Below are 16,233 nucleotides of genomic sequence, written 5' to 3'. Positions count from 1 at the left end.
CTGCTAGACTTGAAATAAATGTGGTGTTGGCTGAAATAGGTGGCCTGAGTGGCTGGCCCAGTTTGCATTCTGGACCATCAGTCCTGACAACTTTTTGGGTTAGTCTTGTCCAGAAGAAGGGGGAAACAATCACACAGGAAGTTTTTTCATGTCAGATTTCCTGACTGTTGGTTTCTGTAGCAGTGTCACCAAATAAGCTTCAGCTGCATTAAATGTTGGGCATTTGCCTGTGTTTTAGGGATGAAAGACTGCATTTATTGCTTATAAAATAAGAACTTTTCCTCTTTAGGGCTGGTTCACCAAAAGTTAGAAAGCTTCTTTCCTTTCATATGTAACCTGTAAGATCACGGGACAGCTCTGCAGTAGTGTAAGAGGCAGGTCTGTTGGCTGTTGTGACATCTGTCTCCCCCTCCAGCAGGCAAATGCTTAGCCTCAGGGTGTTGTGTCCTCTTGGATGCTTTTCTAAAATACAAACTAGTACTTCAAAGTATACAGTAAACCACCAGCATAAGTGAAAAGATGTAACTGTTTTAGTGATGTTAATCTGATATTTCCCCTTTACAGACTGGAAATTAGTATAATTGGCAGTGCCACCTGTTAGTAGCAGTGTCTAAGAAGGCACTTGGGCACAGACCTGAAAATTCATTTCTTCTGAGTCACTCCCATGTCATGAAGTATAAATTATGACTGATGAATTTTAGCAAAAAGCACAGAGACTTTGCGTAAACTCATTTTGAAATGCACCAACTTGAACCATTGAGGAAGGGCAAGCAATTTTTTTAAAAATCCTATTGGTGGAGGAGCGTAAGTGAAATATCCTGAAGGGATAACAGCAACTGAGAGAGCAGCTTTACAAAAAGTATTTTTCTTCCCAGTGATACCAAATCACATTTGAAGGGGGGGGGAAATCTTAGATTTGATATTCTTTGCCATCTCTTGGTTCCTTCTACATCACAACCTCATTCGAACTTCAGTTTGTTCCCAAATGAATTTTTTAAAACAGCCTTTGTATTTAAGAAGTGGGTCACCTCTATTGGAAGACAGCATTTAGTAATTGGAATTAATTTCATGTTATGGAAGATTTGTTTTTCTTCTCAGCTTTCTTGCAGTTTATCTAATCTTCCTACAGAATGATTGAAGTATCTACAGATACATATCAGCCTCAGTTGTTTGTGGAAAAAATTAAAAACGAGTTTATGATTTCTCAGAGTATGCATTCACTGTGCTAATGATGGTCTCACAGCCTTGGTCAGAGGATTGGTTTGGGTACTCCTGGAATCCAGAACCTTCATAACTAGATAGGCTCTTGGTAATTATTGATACAGCTTTGAAGATCTGATTTTTCTTTGCCAGTTCTAGTTATTGCATTGGCCATAGGGCAAATTCTGCATTTTATTTATGCATATATCTAGGCATGTACCTACAAGTACACTTACACACAGATGATTTTCATTTGAGGTCAAAGGGGTGGTTTCATTGACGGAGAGGGTAACCGGGTGAGATTGAACCCTGATGCTGGACCTAAGAGTAAGCAGCAGGTATACTTAAATTAAAATGAACTTTGTTTTCTCAGATGAATGGAATTGTGTGGTGTTCTGAGCTTTTTTATCTGTGTTCTGTATGTAGGATTCAGGTGTCCGTTACCTTTGTTTCAGTATCTTAAGTCTTTGTGTGCTCAGTTTATGTTAGTATTTATGATTATAAGTAGGGAGAACTGGTTATTTTCTTGTGGGATTTTTTTTTTTTGATGAAAAGTGTCTTGTTAGCTCACATGAAAAAGAGGTTATTTATTGACTGATGTGGAAGCATTACAGAATACATTATCTTTTTTGTGTGCAGGACAGTCGGCCCCAACTTGATTTAAGTCTTGCAGTTGACCACTGAGTGTTTTTTAGCAAGAAACAATTAAAAAGTCAGCAATAAAAAATAGTGGGATACTGTGGGGACATCTGATATGAAGCCAACCATATTTTTCAAAGCAAGTTAAAATCGCAATTTGAAATTCACTTACAGCTTAAAATTGGGTGGCTGGTTGCTATAATTATGTATTAGATTTGGTCTCTTGAGGCATGGTAAGTATAAGTCAATCACAAGAACTCTCCAGAATACTTGACATAAAATTGCTTTTCTCAAACCTAATAAAATTCTGACGTACATACGAGCAAATATGCATCTTCCTACTGAATATCTAAGATGAGCTATCCCCTCACTGATGTCATAGAATGGATTTCCCATGAAAATAAATTTAATTTTTTGACTCTTAATACTTACTCAGTCACAGAAAGCTTAAAAGTTTTACTGTCAGATCTTCATCAAACAAGAAAATTGTTTAGAAAAACTTACTTTCCCCTTTGAAGTATATACTTGAAAATTCAATGTATTCCTCTTCTACGTAATAGTTTGGCTTACTGGCATTTTAAGTTGCACTTGATTTATTGAAAAAGTGTTTTTTTTGTTTTACATGGCTATCTTTTAAATTGGGTACATGTGGAATTAATAAAGTCCTGAAAGTCAATGTGGAATCAAGATAAAAGCTGCTTTACTTCATTATTTTAAAGCTGTGGGCAGACGGGTGTCTCTTGACTACTGAAGCTGATTTTGAGCTCATGACCATAAGACTTTCATTTGAAACCCGCACTGTGGAATGACACTGTGACCCACAAAACCAGCTAAGCTGCTTCCTGTGTGTAGGGAATATCAGTGAGGCTTTTAAATGTTCCCTTCAAACAGCTTTATCTTGTAGTGCTCCTGTCACTTGATATCTCCCTAATATGAAGTGGCTACTTGTATTCCTGATGGGCAGTGCTGCTATTTAAATGTGGACAGATTCAATCTTTAATCTGCCAGTGATGTTCTCAGGCCTCCGTGAATGGATGAAACTTCTTCATTTGGTTTAAGCATTGTGGGATTCCTAGAAATCATAGATACACAGAATCAATGAAGTGTGAGAGTGAAATCCTTCAGACGGTAGCAGTTTAAATGGGATTTTACTCATGATTTTAAAAATTCCATGAGCAAACAAGTTTATTATTCATATTAAAGTGACACAGGTACAGTTTTTATCATAATTGTTTTGTTGATCGTTAAGTTATATAAGCTTTGGATAAAAGGCTTTAGATAAACTAATATCTAATGTGATGAGCATAATTTCATTTTAGGATGTAGCAAATTGTCCTCTCCTTCTCTTCCCTCCTCAGAGTGAAATATTGGACAACTTTTTACAAAATAGAAATACCAATAGTGGAAAGTCGTTATGAGATTAAAATAGTGAAGCCCCAGTGACTTCTCAGAATAGGCTGTTTCATGGGAAGCACAGTCTGTGGTATCTGTGAAAATGGTAGCATAAAGCACAGGCTGGGACTAAGAGGGATGTCACTGCAAAGGGTTTGCTTTTCTGGTGGCCCCATCTGTTTCTAATCAAGCTGAAAGATTACTGGTGAACTCTTTCTGGTAGTCTTCCCTGTTCCTTGTTTTTCCTCCTCTTTTTTTTTTTTGTTTTTTTTTCTTCTCTCTGCACTACCCCCCTGCACCCCCTGCCCATCTTTGTCATTCTGGTTGTCTTGACAAGGCTTCAAGACTGTATTACTGTACAGTGTCCTTGAAGTTTTCACAAGGGCCTTCTTACAAGGAGGTCATTGCAATAGCCATCCTGTTACCAAATACACGTTGATAGTCTCTTCACTTCTTTTGTCGCTACTCTGTGCAGTCAGGTATGTGACATTGCTAATAAGTTTATTTTTCTCTCATGATGATTTTCCTCTGAATTTCTTCTGCTTATTTGAAGCTTTTCTGTAGCACTGTGTGCCTTGTTCACACACATGGCATACTGATGTGTTCTTAAAGAAATAAATAATTGCAACCCAGATTTGCAGGACTGCTTGCTTTTCATCAGGACCAGTCTATTTAGGACTCTTGGCATAAAGAAATGTAATGGTTTTACACAATTAGTATGAAATCAGGCTCTTGTAATACCTTGTAATATAATTTTGACAGAGCAAAGAAATATACTTTCCTTACACTTAATGTGATAGTCTTATGATCTTTTCTGTCAGTTGTATTTATTTAAGCATGTACTGTGTGAATTTTGATACGGATTTGACCATAGGACTTGTATCAGAATTGGGGCAATAATTTGAACTGGTCAAGTCACTGTAGGACATTCATTTTAGTGAGCTTGTCTCCTATCAAATAAACTGTAAGACATGCCATGCATTACCCTCAATATAAAAGATCAAGTGCATCAACATCACAGATGTGGTGCAGCCTAATCTGAAACACCTTTGGGTCTACACTGTGGTGTCATTTGTCAGAATTTATGAAATCACAGAACAGCCCATGTCAGTACAGCTGATGCTTGTGCAAATGTCTTCTAAAGTATTGATTAGAGCAGATCAATGTTTCTGGCTTGGCCATCATCCTCTTTACTGTCTCTCCCCCAGATACGCACTGCTTTGCTGGACTTGAAGGAGTAATGTTAAGGCATTGCAGGCAGAGGATATTGAAGTAACACTGCCAGACTGTCTGGTAGGATGTCATGATGGGCCAGTGATTCTATTAAATGACCATCTTTTATAGAAATGAATGTTCAGGTTTCCAAATCGTATTTTATTTTAATCTAACTTTAGATATTTTTTTTAATTTAAAGTGGCTTGACAGGTTAAGTTTGTGATGAAACAGGTTTTTTCTTCTTCCTTCTGCTCGCTTTCAGACAATGGTTGACTTTGAAAATTGTACATACAAGTGATTTTATTTCATGTTGACATACTACCTCAGACACATGAAAAAGTTCAGTGCTAGAACTGTGGCATCTGCTCACCTCTGTAAAGACAAGTTTCCACTAGACAGGATAGGATTATGAAATGCACATCAAGGGAAGACTGGAGTTCAGGATTTGTATTTGAGGCTGTTTTTCATGTGAATAGTGGTGCTTTCAGTGATGCTTCACCAGGTTATTCTCTTGGAGCCAAAGCCAGGGCATGGATGGCGGAATCTCCTATTTATCTGGGTGTGTAAAATCTTTTAATTGAAGTCAGCTGGGCTTTAACTTGTTTTCTTCTATCTTTTCCCACTGTCCATGGACATACTGCTTTAAATTAGGATAGGGCTATAGAACAAGACAATGTTCCCACTCCTTGAGAGAGGAAAACAGTGCTGTATTAGTTGTCATGCCCCTAGGTTATGATGTCCAACTGAGCAGACTGGTAGCTAGTCAAAATATTACTCCCTTCAACCAATTAAGTTTAGAAGTAGAGAAGGATAATAAGTAAACGCCCATTTTAATAATCTGTATTAACTGAGACCTAACTTCTTCTCATTTTTAACTACGGTACTAGCTTCATGGTGAAGCATAAACTTAATTAACAAAAAGGACAAACTAGCTGAGGGTTGAGTAGTAATTCTTCTGAAGATACTTATTTTCTTCTAGTGGTGGAAGTAACTCCTGCCTCTGGGGTGGGCTTACATTTTTGCTTAGACTCTTGTTTAAAACTTGTCAGACTCCAGCAGAGACTTGCTGATGTAATTGTTTGGTTTGGGTATTGCTGTACGGTGCCTGGAGATTGCTCATGTACTTGGGTTGAATCAGGAGTTTTTCTAACTGAGTGTTTTACCTGTCATAGCCAGTTACTGATGCCTGGGAGAGCAGTAGCAGGGAGTGTTGTGGAGCATTGCATTCTCTATTGATCCCATCTACTTTAACACCTTAATGCATTTTAATCCCTTACCAGATCCTGTACTACAAGAATAATTTCACTGCAGCATTTCTCCTTAGAGGCCTGGAGCCTGACAAGGCTGTGAAACTTTGGTCATGTTTGGTTTGTTGTTTTGTTTTTTTAAACCATGTGTTTATTAGCCAAGCTGGAAAACCCTGTTACAGACACCTGAGTAATGTATTGCTTGTTTTTTCTTTGGTGTCAGAGGGCAATGTTTTTGTCATAGCTTGCCTTTCAGCCCCACAAACCCAGCTGTCTGAGAAAGACAATAAATGTTTTGGAATTCTGTTTTGTACCCAGAAGTGCAAGATTTTAATAAATAAACTTCCTTTTTGCTAGCAAATAATACAGTTATAATAGATACTGAATCCTTTTAGGCCTTTAATTTCTCGACTTCTGAGATTTCAAATGGATTTTGTACTGACAGTTGAGATTAAGGACAGTCTTCCTCAGTTTCTTCTTCTTTTGTTTTGTGTTAGAGAGGGCACACGGCAGTGGTGCACTATGCCTGCCTCACAGATTAATGTCTCCTCACCAAACGTTGCCAGCCTTTTCTGCTCCATGAAAATCTTGTGTATCGACAGCTTGCTATCTTTATGGACTTTTATATATGCTATATTAATGTCTTTTTTAAATGGAGAATAACTGGCAAAAATATATATATTTCCTTAGCCCAAGGTGGCTCAATGCCCTACTACATTCATTTTCCTATCCCATTCCTTATAAGTATGATATCTTCCTGGCTTTGTCTCCATTAGACTTCCACAATAACATGTTGCAGGTGTGTAGTTTGCATATATTTATTTTCTTGGCCATGAACTCTGAGGGCATGTCGGGAGTTAGTAATGTCCATGATATGGATCACCATGAGCTCGCAGATCCCCAGCTCACAGTTACTGCGATGAGTATGTTCGCTCATGCATGGTCCTAATAAGCATCTTGTGTGTGCTTTTTGCCTTGTAGTAGAAGTGAGTAATTAAACTGAGCTGCATTTTTTTTGCACAAGCTGTTGGAAGCAGCAGTGAAAAAATAGTGGAAACTAATGGTGTACCACGCAGAACCTGTTGCACAGTTATTTCTGAGACGGTGAGCTGGCTACTTCTGTTCCAAAGAGTCAATTTAGAATTTGTCTCAAATAGGCTTGTGGATGTCAAGAGGGTTGTGAGCAAATACCTATTGAGGATATTTCTAATACTTTTTAAAACTTTGCCGGGGGGCGTGTGGGGGGTGTGTGGGTTAAGCCCCCAGATCATAGGCATGAATGAAAAATGTGTTGCACCAAACTTTTTAAATTTTTTGTGTGCGTTATTATTGCAAAGAAAAAAGTGGGAGCTCTGGAGGAAACAGGAATTAGATTTGATTTACAGTAGGAGAAATGAAAGTAGAAGTGCAAGTCAGTTGTATGCAATGTGGCTCAGTGCTAAACAAACACAGACCAAATCACTGGTAAACCTGCTTTTTTTTTCACCCAAAGTGACTTGTACACCAGGTGCCCCCCCGAGCACACTGCTGCTCACAGTGTGTGGGTACAGTCACACTTAAGTCTGGAGGCTTGATTGCATCTCTGTGCTAATGTGTTACTAAAAAGCTGATTTTACATTACTTACTTGGGGCAGAGCTGCAGTTCTGTTACTGCTATTTTTTTCCTCCTGTAGGACTTAAAATTTTAATCTTTAGATGTAATGTGATGCATGTAGTAATGGGCAGGCTTTTGGGTTTATTTCTACTACCTGATTTTTGACTTGTCTTTTTGTTTATGGGAATACTTAGGAGTTGTCTGACTTTCCCCATGGAGGTAACCTCTGAGGAAAAGCGATTCCACAGCCTCAGCCAGTGAGTGGAGATAACAGCAGTCAACTGTAAACCTTCCTGAGTCTGTGGTCAAATGTGTTCTGCAAAATTGCCCAGGCACAGAGGATGGTTTTCATAGTACAGTCTTTGCATCTGTGCTGTTATCCCTCTCCAGGCTCCATGCACAGCATCAGTCTGTTTGGCCACGCATGTTCTAGGTGTCAGCTGCTGTCCTGCTCCATGGGGACGCTTATGCGTGCGAATGGGTGCTTGTGCTAGAGCAGCTGCATCAGACACTCACAGGGTTAGAAATTAATGCATTGCTCCAACAGTCGTCAGAGGCAAAGTGGATTTAGCAGATCTGCATAGTAATTTGTTTTGAAGTTCAGTTGGTGACATGGACTGAAATGTGACTTGCTGTGATTTGTGATAGAAGGTGCTTGCTGTAATTCTATACAGAAGCAGAATCTTACATAAAGTTTATTGTAAAAAAACTCTCTGGCCTGGGAAATGAAAGCTCTACATGAAAACACAGGATTTCAGGAACTTTCTCCCCCCCCCCCCCATCTCCCCAATTACAAAAAGATAATTGCTTGAGACATCAGTTCTTTCTGAGCATTCAGCTTTACAAAAATGAGCAAGATAGGTCTTGATGTCAAGTGAGATTGCTTTCTTCAGTCTCCAACACAGAGTTGCAAGTTAGTGATATCCTCTAATTTTTCATGAAGACTTGAATGTTTTCCATTGTTGATGAAGTAACAGTATTATGTAAGTATCTCACTGTAACCCTTCTGATTGACATCAAGGTCCTTTCTTCAATTAGGATTGGTAGAGATAGTCGGGGCGGGGCGGGGTTAAAAGCTGTGTTCTGGGTTTTTGTCAAAAAGAGAGCATACTTCCAACATCCTACCTAACACTTTCTTTTCAAATATAGTGGACCACAAGTTAATGAAGTGTGACTTTCTGTATTGGCTGGTAAATACTGGGATGCTCGCGTCTGCTTTGTTTTGCTCTGAGATACCTAAAGCAGGAGATGTAGAGCCTGGTAGTGGTTTAATGTCTGCATTCAGGGATCATCTGCTTTAGTGCTAATAGCCATGTTAGCCTGTTGTCCGTTTTCAATACACGCCCTGAAACATTTAGGCAAATAGTTGAGACTTGACTGGTTTGGTGTCCAGCTGGTTTCCTTCTAACCAAAGTTTTGAGGATGTTGCTGTGTCGGGAATTATGCTGAAAGGTCTCTAAAGAATTTTCACTACTGTTCTTCAACTGCAAGAGGAAATTGCACTCCCTCCAACTTCATGAGAACCTAATTACCATTTCCTTCGGAAGAACATCTGTAGGGCTGTGAATGAGCGAGCTATAACAAAACAAACAACGTTTGTGATATTCCTCTGCCACTCTGGTTCCTCATGTTCGGTTTCTGTTGCAAAGCCCTACCTAGCCTTTCTTCATTTTAATATACTACAAAAAAAACCAACCCTTTCGAGCCTGCTGTCCATTAATAAAGCAGCCAAATTGGGTTATCTAGCTTTCAACAGAGGTATTCTCATAAAGGATCTGGTAGGTTTTCCCCTGTTACTAATAGAGGGAGAACCACTGTGCCCTTCATTATTCAAGTCTCTGAACTGGAAAAAAAAAAAAAAATGGGGAAATATGAGTTGGGGGAGGAGTTAAATCTTTCTCCCACTTTTGCACTTGGTTTAAAACCTGCCAGCCCTTCTGAGTAATTCATCAACCATATAAACGTTGACCCTAGTTTTTGAACAGGGAAAGTATTAAATGCTTAGCTTAAAAAGTAAAAACAAAATCCCATACCCCACCAAAGAAGGACATCTGTTTCTAACTTCAGCTTTTTATTTTTTTATCTTTCATTTTTTTTTTTGTTGGTAAATCTCCCAGACAACAGCAGTTCTGTAGAGAGTTTAAATATGAAGGAATGGCAGGACGGGCTAAGGGCACTTCTACCGAACATTAACATCAACTTTGGTGGACTGCCCAATGCTTCTTCCCCCTCCAACGCCAACCACAGTGTACCAACGTCCAACACTGCCACCACCGACAGCCTGAATTGGGACAGCCCTGGCAGCTGGATGGACCCCGCAATCATCACAGGTAACCGTTTCTCACTCCTTCAGCTCCGCTGGCAAACCATCCAATGGGTATTTGGCACAAACTGATTTACATCTGGAAAAAAAAAAAAAAAAAAAAGAAAAAAAAGTCAGTATGCGGTGGTCTCTTCCAGCTTCCATCCACAAAACCTCGAGGGTGCAGGAATTTTTGTGGAACTGCGAGGTGTATCAAAGTGTCACTTAGGCCTTTGCAATGCATGCCCGGGACCTTTGCAGGCAGTCAGGGGAGCAGCGCTTCTCCGTAGGGTCAACGTAGGTGTCCCTTCTGCTGGATGGCGTGTCTGGTATGTGCGCCGCTGGTCCTGGGGCACTGAAGGCATTCACTGGACTTTGTTATTTAAAAAGGGACGTACTCCACTTGTTTATAAAGCTCTCTTTTATAAGGCTGTCTGGTTGTGTTTCCCTGTTAGAGAGGCTGAAGCATGGTTCAAGTAGGCAGAGTAGGAGGTGAAGCATGCAGTGTGCTGTTTGGTGTGGTAAGGTCATGTCAACAGGAATGCAGTCTTTGCGCAGGATGTTTGATAGAAAAATGTGTGTTTTATGAAGTGCTCTGTGGGGGAACTTTCTCCTATCTGGATCTAATGTTGAATGTCTTGCAGGCAGGGTAACTATATGTAATAATGTAAAATGCCTTCTCTGTACAAACTAATCATGTTTTCTCACTGTTGCTTTTTGTTAGGTTAAATTGACCTCCTTCATGCTCAGCTTATTGTGCCTGCTCTGACTTGCCTGTATTCCTGTTTTTTTTCTTCTCTTCATAGGTATCCCAGCCTCCACAGGAAACAGTTTAGACACCCTTCAAGATGACAATCCTCCACATTGGCTAAAATCTCTTCAGGCCCTCACAGAGGTGGACGGCCCCAGTGCAGCACCATCACAGACGCACCACAGTAACCCCTTCAGCACACAGATCCCTCTGCACAGAGCCAGTTGGAATCCCTACTCTCCTCCTTCAAACCCCACCAGCTTCCATTCCCCACCTCCAGGCTTTCAGACAGCCTTCAGACCCCCCAGTAAAACCCCCACAGATCTACTACAGAGCTCAGCGCTGGATCGTCACTAGGAAAGGAGGAAAAAGAAAAAAAGAAAAATAAAACCCAAAACGTTAGAAGTGCAGGAAGTGTCCCACCCTGACTCCTCCCCATGCCCACCCACTGTTCCCTGTCATATCTTTCTTTCTGAAGAATCCAGTTCCTGATCAAACCTCCCCCCCAAATGCAATGCCATCGCAGGGTCATGACTGTATCTTTTTAAGTTTCTGCTGAGCCGGTGTTTGAAATACACTGTTTGAAATATTTTCTAACCATTCTAAGGTAAAAAAAAAAAAAAAGAGAGAGAGAGAAATCAAAATGCAGTCTCAATGCTTAAGGAGAATATTACTGTCTTATGTCTTTTGCACATGAGTATTTCTGGCTAGTGGAAAAGTGTCAATCCGCGATAGGGGAAAAAAATGCAATGCAGAATCAAATGCGGAAACATGAAAAAGGTATTTAATTTAAATGAAGTTACTGAACATGTGGGGCAAGCAGTGGCCTAGCATTTATTTTGCATTCAGTGTGGCACTACACAGGGAAATTGCTACGTTGGATTTTTTTTTTTGAGAAGGGGATTTCATTGTGTCAGTCAGTTTTGACATAAAGTGTGTTGAAAGACAAAACACTTATAGCTATGAGTAACTGGCATGTTGCTAAAGAGTGGTTTAAAGAGGAGAGAATAAGATTTTTCTTTTAATTTTGGCTTTAGATTTAAAGTAAACTTTAATGTTTTAAAAGTATTCACAGATTTAATACCTAGTGTATACATAATATAAGCAGCTGAAACATGAGTGATATTTACTTAAGTCTTTCTGTCTCCTCTGTCAGTCTCTCTTTCTTTTTTTTAAAAAAAACAGATTCACCTGATTAGGGCACTCTGGGATAGCACTGCATTGGGGCCACATGATCACCATCAGGAGCAACCTCTGACCTCCTCTGCCTGCAGCTTTTACTTAACCCTGTAGTTTCTGGACGTTTGTGCAGTATTGAAAAGACAGGAAAAAAGAAACAGATAAATAAACATGGTTATAACCTGATGCTAAAACTAAAACCAAGGAAATGTACCTCTTTCTTCAGAATTAAAACTAAAATCTTAAATAAAACAGAAAACTTGATGATGACTTTGTGTTTGCTTTTTGGTTGTTTTTGTTTTTTTTTTTTTTAACTTGGATTTTTAATTACTGCATCTGGTAAAACCTTATGTCATTGCATGTGGTTTGGTTTTGGTTTTCTGGAGTGTTTTTTTTGTTTTTTTTTGTTTGTTTGTTTGTTTTTTTCCCTGCTCATCTAAACTGGAGCTACTCTTTCATGGAAGTATTGCTCTGCATGGTGACTTCTGTATTGAAGGGTGGAAAAAGCATACACACTTTACATTTTTTAAGGGATTCTGTTGTCTACTCATGGCAATAGCTAGTGGCTGTCTGTTTCTAACCTTTATTAGTCGTATCCTTTTAAATCTGAAAAATTTGTTTGTACTTTCTGAATCAAGTGCCATGAAACTTGGGACAGATAGCATACAATAATCTATCTGAAGGTGTGGCAAAGAATTCTGGTTACAACTCCCTGTTGCTGTCGGCATCCTTGCTTAAAGGCATAAAATATTGTCACTGTACAACAGGGGATGAAAAGCTCTTAACATACAGAAGGCCTCCAACAAGCTCTTTTGTACTTCCAGCCAGAGATATTTAAAACCAGCAACCTTGTGACTAGGGTGTCATGAGGATGGCAGAGAGCCTGAAATCGTAGAGATGCCTATGCAGAAAGACTTCTCACCTCATGTGAGTTGTATAGTTCAGGCTGGCTGCCTTCCTGAAGTGCTTGCTGCTGGTGGGGGTGAGGGAGGGAGGTTCCCACTGGTGAACTGTGATCACCTAACAGGGTCAGGGGGGGACTGGTCTTTCATGGTCCAGGGAGTAGGAGTAAGTCCCGAGTTGATCGCTGGACAGGGGCAGCAGGCATTGAATCTGCATAAAGTAACTCTAAATGTCCTGCTTTGTACAACATCACTTGTAGGCGATTGTCAGCTTTTGCTCTTCTCTCACCTGTGTTGCTGTGTTTCGTTCAGTGCTGTATTTTCTGTCTGCCTTAAGGAACTGCAGGTACTGTTTCTGGAGAGACGTTGCCACTGCAGATGAGTTTTGTGCCCTAGTTACTTGGGAGAACGTGCATACCTTTTGGTGTCAACACTCTGCAAAGCAAACAATGGTTTTGTCACCCAGACAGCCCCAGCTCAATCCCCCCCTGTAGCTGCTGGTGATGGAAGGAGAAACAGGCTGGGAATGTCCTCTCCTGTGGCAGTGCCTGCTGCTGGCACTGAGGCTGCAACCCAGCGGGAACAGTCTGCCGGAGGTGCTGGTGAAGATGCAGTGGCCTCCTTTTCTCTTTCCTTCCCCAGTTGTTACACACAGACATCCTTGACCTTTAGCTTTTCTCTTTTAGAAGGATGCCCTTCCTGACCCTGAAAATAAGCTTTCCAAACCACAGCAATTCCTGAAGCTGCTGCCTTCTTTGGTTCTTGATTTGTCTCTTTGTTGCAATTTAGAATGTGCTGATGGAGACCTATGCCCATAGTCAGCTATCACTAGAAAATTGGCTTTGGTGGCTCAGGAGACCACTTACTCCCTGCTACCATACAACGGCTTGTCTGGTTGGCCTACAGACAAACAGCCTTCAGGAAAAGGTTTGCAACTAGAATGATTTTCTTCTTTATGGTGCTGCACACCACCCCCGGCCCAAGAAAGACTTCTTGGTGGGCAACATTGGTGTTACAACATTAAAATAGATCAGTGTATATTTTGATGAGTGGGCGGGGGGTGCAGGTTCTGCCTCTTTTAGCCTAGTTTTATCAACTGTCTCATGCTCATTCCCGCATCCCCCCAGTCAGGGGAAGCAACCTGGCATTTCGCTCTCCAACCATGTGGAGGTCAGTTAGTTTCCCTGAGATTTTTCTTTGTTGCTGATGGACTCCCTGTGTCAAGAAATTCTGTACAGGAGCCTTTACCGAAAGGAGAGAATCCACATGTCTGCTCTTGTCCATGGAATCATCTCAGTGCATAGTCTGTTGTTTTACGTACTGTATGGACACCTGCAGCTCTTCCTTGCATTAAGCAAAGCACAGAGCTAGACTAAAAGGCTGGTGACCCAGGAGTACCAACACATTTGGTAGATGGTGTCTGGTGGAGATGAAGTTGGACAAAGAGGATGGACCAGACTCCTCCAAAATGGATGTGAATGTGTTGGGGGAAGAAAGGGGGGTGTTAGCCATGAACGTGTTGGTACAAGAAGTTGTGTTGCATTTTCAAAGAATTCTCAATTCAAACTTAGTAACTTGGGAGACATCAGTGTTAGAATGATACTAAGGATTCCTGGCTGCTTTTTTCTTCTTTTTTTTTTTTTTTTTTTTTTTTTTTTTTTTTTTAATATCTAATAAGAGAATGATGCTTTTCTGGATTAAGCAAGGGAGTATTATGTCACCTTCTAGGTAAGGTGAAAAGCCATTGCATGAATTCCTTTTCCTTCCTTTTATAAAACTTCCATTTCCTATTTGCAAGTCAAGTGTAAGCAGGTGTGTGGCCTTACAAACGCAGTGCTTTGACAGGGCTGCTCTAACCATACTTAAAACACCATTACCAGCTTCCATGATAGTTTTTAATCATAAGGTTGAGTTTGTTCTGCTTCCTGAACTCCAAACTTTTGTTTTCCTTCTCTTCCATCATAGACTTGCCCAAAAAGGTTTTTTCTGAGATGCTTGTTTAATCATAGGCATACAAGATGCTGGATTTTAGGGAGGATGCAGTGTGTTTGGGTTTTCTTGTGGCACGTGGTTTGGTTTTGTTTGGAGTTTTTTGGCATTGTGGTTTTGTTTGTTCTGTTTTGGTTTGGGTTTTTTTACAGTTCCGTGGAGCTGACCATGCTGCTGTGGAGATTTTTGGTGTGAACACCTTTTTTTCTTCTGGGGGGAGAAGTGGTCATGCACCAATGTCCTCCCTCACCCTTGCAAGGGAGCTTAGAAAAATACACTTGAAAAGATTGTAGAACAGTTACCTGGGTGCTTCTTGTTCACCACTCTCCTCAGGGTGCATGGAAGTTTAGTTCCAAAGGAACTTAGGTTTGCTGTTGGTCTCGAGCACACAAATCCACTGCGAGGCAGGTACTGTGCTGCCTGGGACCAGTTCCCTCTGGGGAAGCTGGGGAAAATGCTAGAATAAAAACTTCCTGCTCAGAACTGAGGTGTGTCAAGAAACACTGAGAGGTGGCACAGTGCTTGAAGGATCAGGGGACTGGAGTTGTCACCAGCCCTAGTTGAAGGGGTTGTAGGTACTTGTAAGGTCTTGAGGGGAATGAATTCCCCTCCAGTCCAGCTGCCAGTGATGTGAACTTTTAGCATGCACAGAGCAAATAATGTCAAGTGCCATTTGACATGAATCCATGCGTTAAGAGTAGTTGTTGCTTTACATCTTCCAGCAGTGTGTGGCTATATGGCTTTCCACTCCATTGATTTATTATCATCTCTTTGAGCTGAATGTGGGTGTAGGAACTGTCAGAACTTGTGCTCTTTCCTCATCACCCAAATCCCAGCATCCCTTTTTCCTTACTTTGGGACATTCCACAGATGGGAAACAGTTCTCAGGAGCTCTTCTGTTTATGGCTGTGACTGAACAAAGCTCCTGAAGAGGTGAAGTATTGTCATAGCTTTGGGTGACAGTGCAAGAAACAGCGTAGCCTCGGTATGCTCTGATCTACCTGTGAGAGCACTGTGTATGAGCAAGATACTCATCTTTCCTCCCTTCTGGGGTTTGCCTCTGCCCTAGGCTTACTGCTGTTAGGTTTATGTGGCAAAGTGAAGGCTCCTGAGATGGAAATGGCCAAATGAAGTTCTCGCCATACAGGGGGCTAAAACAACTTGTGGGGACGAAGGAGTCCGAAGTGCTGCATTGTGGAGGTTTGAGGTGAGTTGGGTGATCCTGGCAGCAACAGATTTGCTGATGAAGAGCACTGGGTTAGGGTGGCCTGATGCAGTGATACTAGGTGTGCAAGTCATTTGAACAGAGGTGGTGTCACTGGGGAGGGAAACAGTACAGAAAAGTCCTTGTTAATCTAAGGTCGATGGGAGAGTGATCTGTGTGACTTGCGGCAGTCACAAGGAGCCCGTGTCCTGCCACGCAGACGAGGTGGAGTCTCAGTGGGATACAGTCATCGCAGCTACTGTTGCTTTCTCCTGTGAAATCTTGCTAGATAACTTTCTTTCCTCCCTCCAGTCCTCAGACTTACAAATTTGTTAAACACCTCTCCATTTCAGAGCTGCTTGGAGAAGAGGGTGGGGCTTGCTCAGCTCTCTCCTCCTCTTACCAGCACAGCAACACTTGCAATGGTAGACTAGAAAACTTGTATAGGCAGAGGGTGGACATTCTTTTCAAGGTCACAATATCTTTTTGGAGTTTCATGGCTTTAGCATTTGAATGTTACAGATCCCAGAGTTAACTTTGCCCAGATCTTGAGGGGGTCAGAAACTTCCTCGGTCAGTGCTGACAGGCTGAGGAGGCTGGTACGCTGAGCTTCACTGAA

General features: G+C 41.1%; 1 protein-coding gene across 7 annotated transcripts in view; it reads left to right on the top strand.

Moving 5' to 3' along the window:
* The window catches only part of CNOT4 (CCR4-NOT transcription complex subunit 4), an 82,552-nt gene extending 70,763 nt beyond the window's left edge, over nt 1-11,789 (top strand). For 4 of the 7 annotated variants that reach the window (XM_033010202.2, XM_033010201.2, XM_042792572.1 and 1 more), the window contains 2 exons: nt 9,405-9,617; nt 10,396-11,789. In XM_033010202.2, coding sequence (XP_032866093.2) covers nt 9,405-9,617; nt 10,396-10,697 — 515 coding nt within the window. In that variant the 3' untranslated portion in view covers nt 10,698-11,789. The remainder of the gene's footprint in view (nt 1-9,404; nt 9,618-10,395) is intronic. The other 3 variants (XM_033010204.2, XM_042792574.1, XM_042792573.1) reach the window with 1 other exon arrangement.
* The last annotated feature ends 4,444 nt before the right edge of the window (nt 11,790-16,233 follow it).

This window comes from Tyto alba, unplaced genomic scaffold (assembly GCF_018691265.1).
Source record: "Tyto alba isolate M040663 unplaced genomic scaffold, T.alba_DEE_v4.0 Super-Scaffold_2, whole genome shotgun sequence".
Lineage (NCBI taxonomy): Eukaryota > Metazoa > Chordata > Aves > Strigiformes > Tytonidae > Tyto > Tyto alba.
Note: the sequence above shows the minus strand (reverse complement) of the source record. Positions and strands in the feature narration are given on the sequence as shown.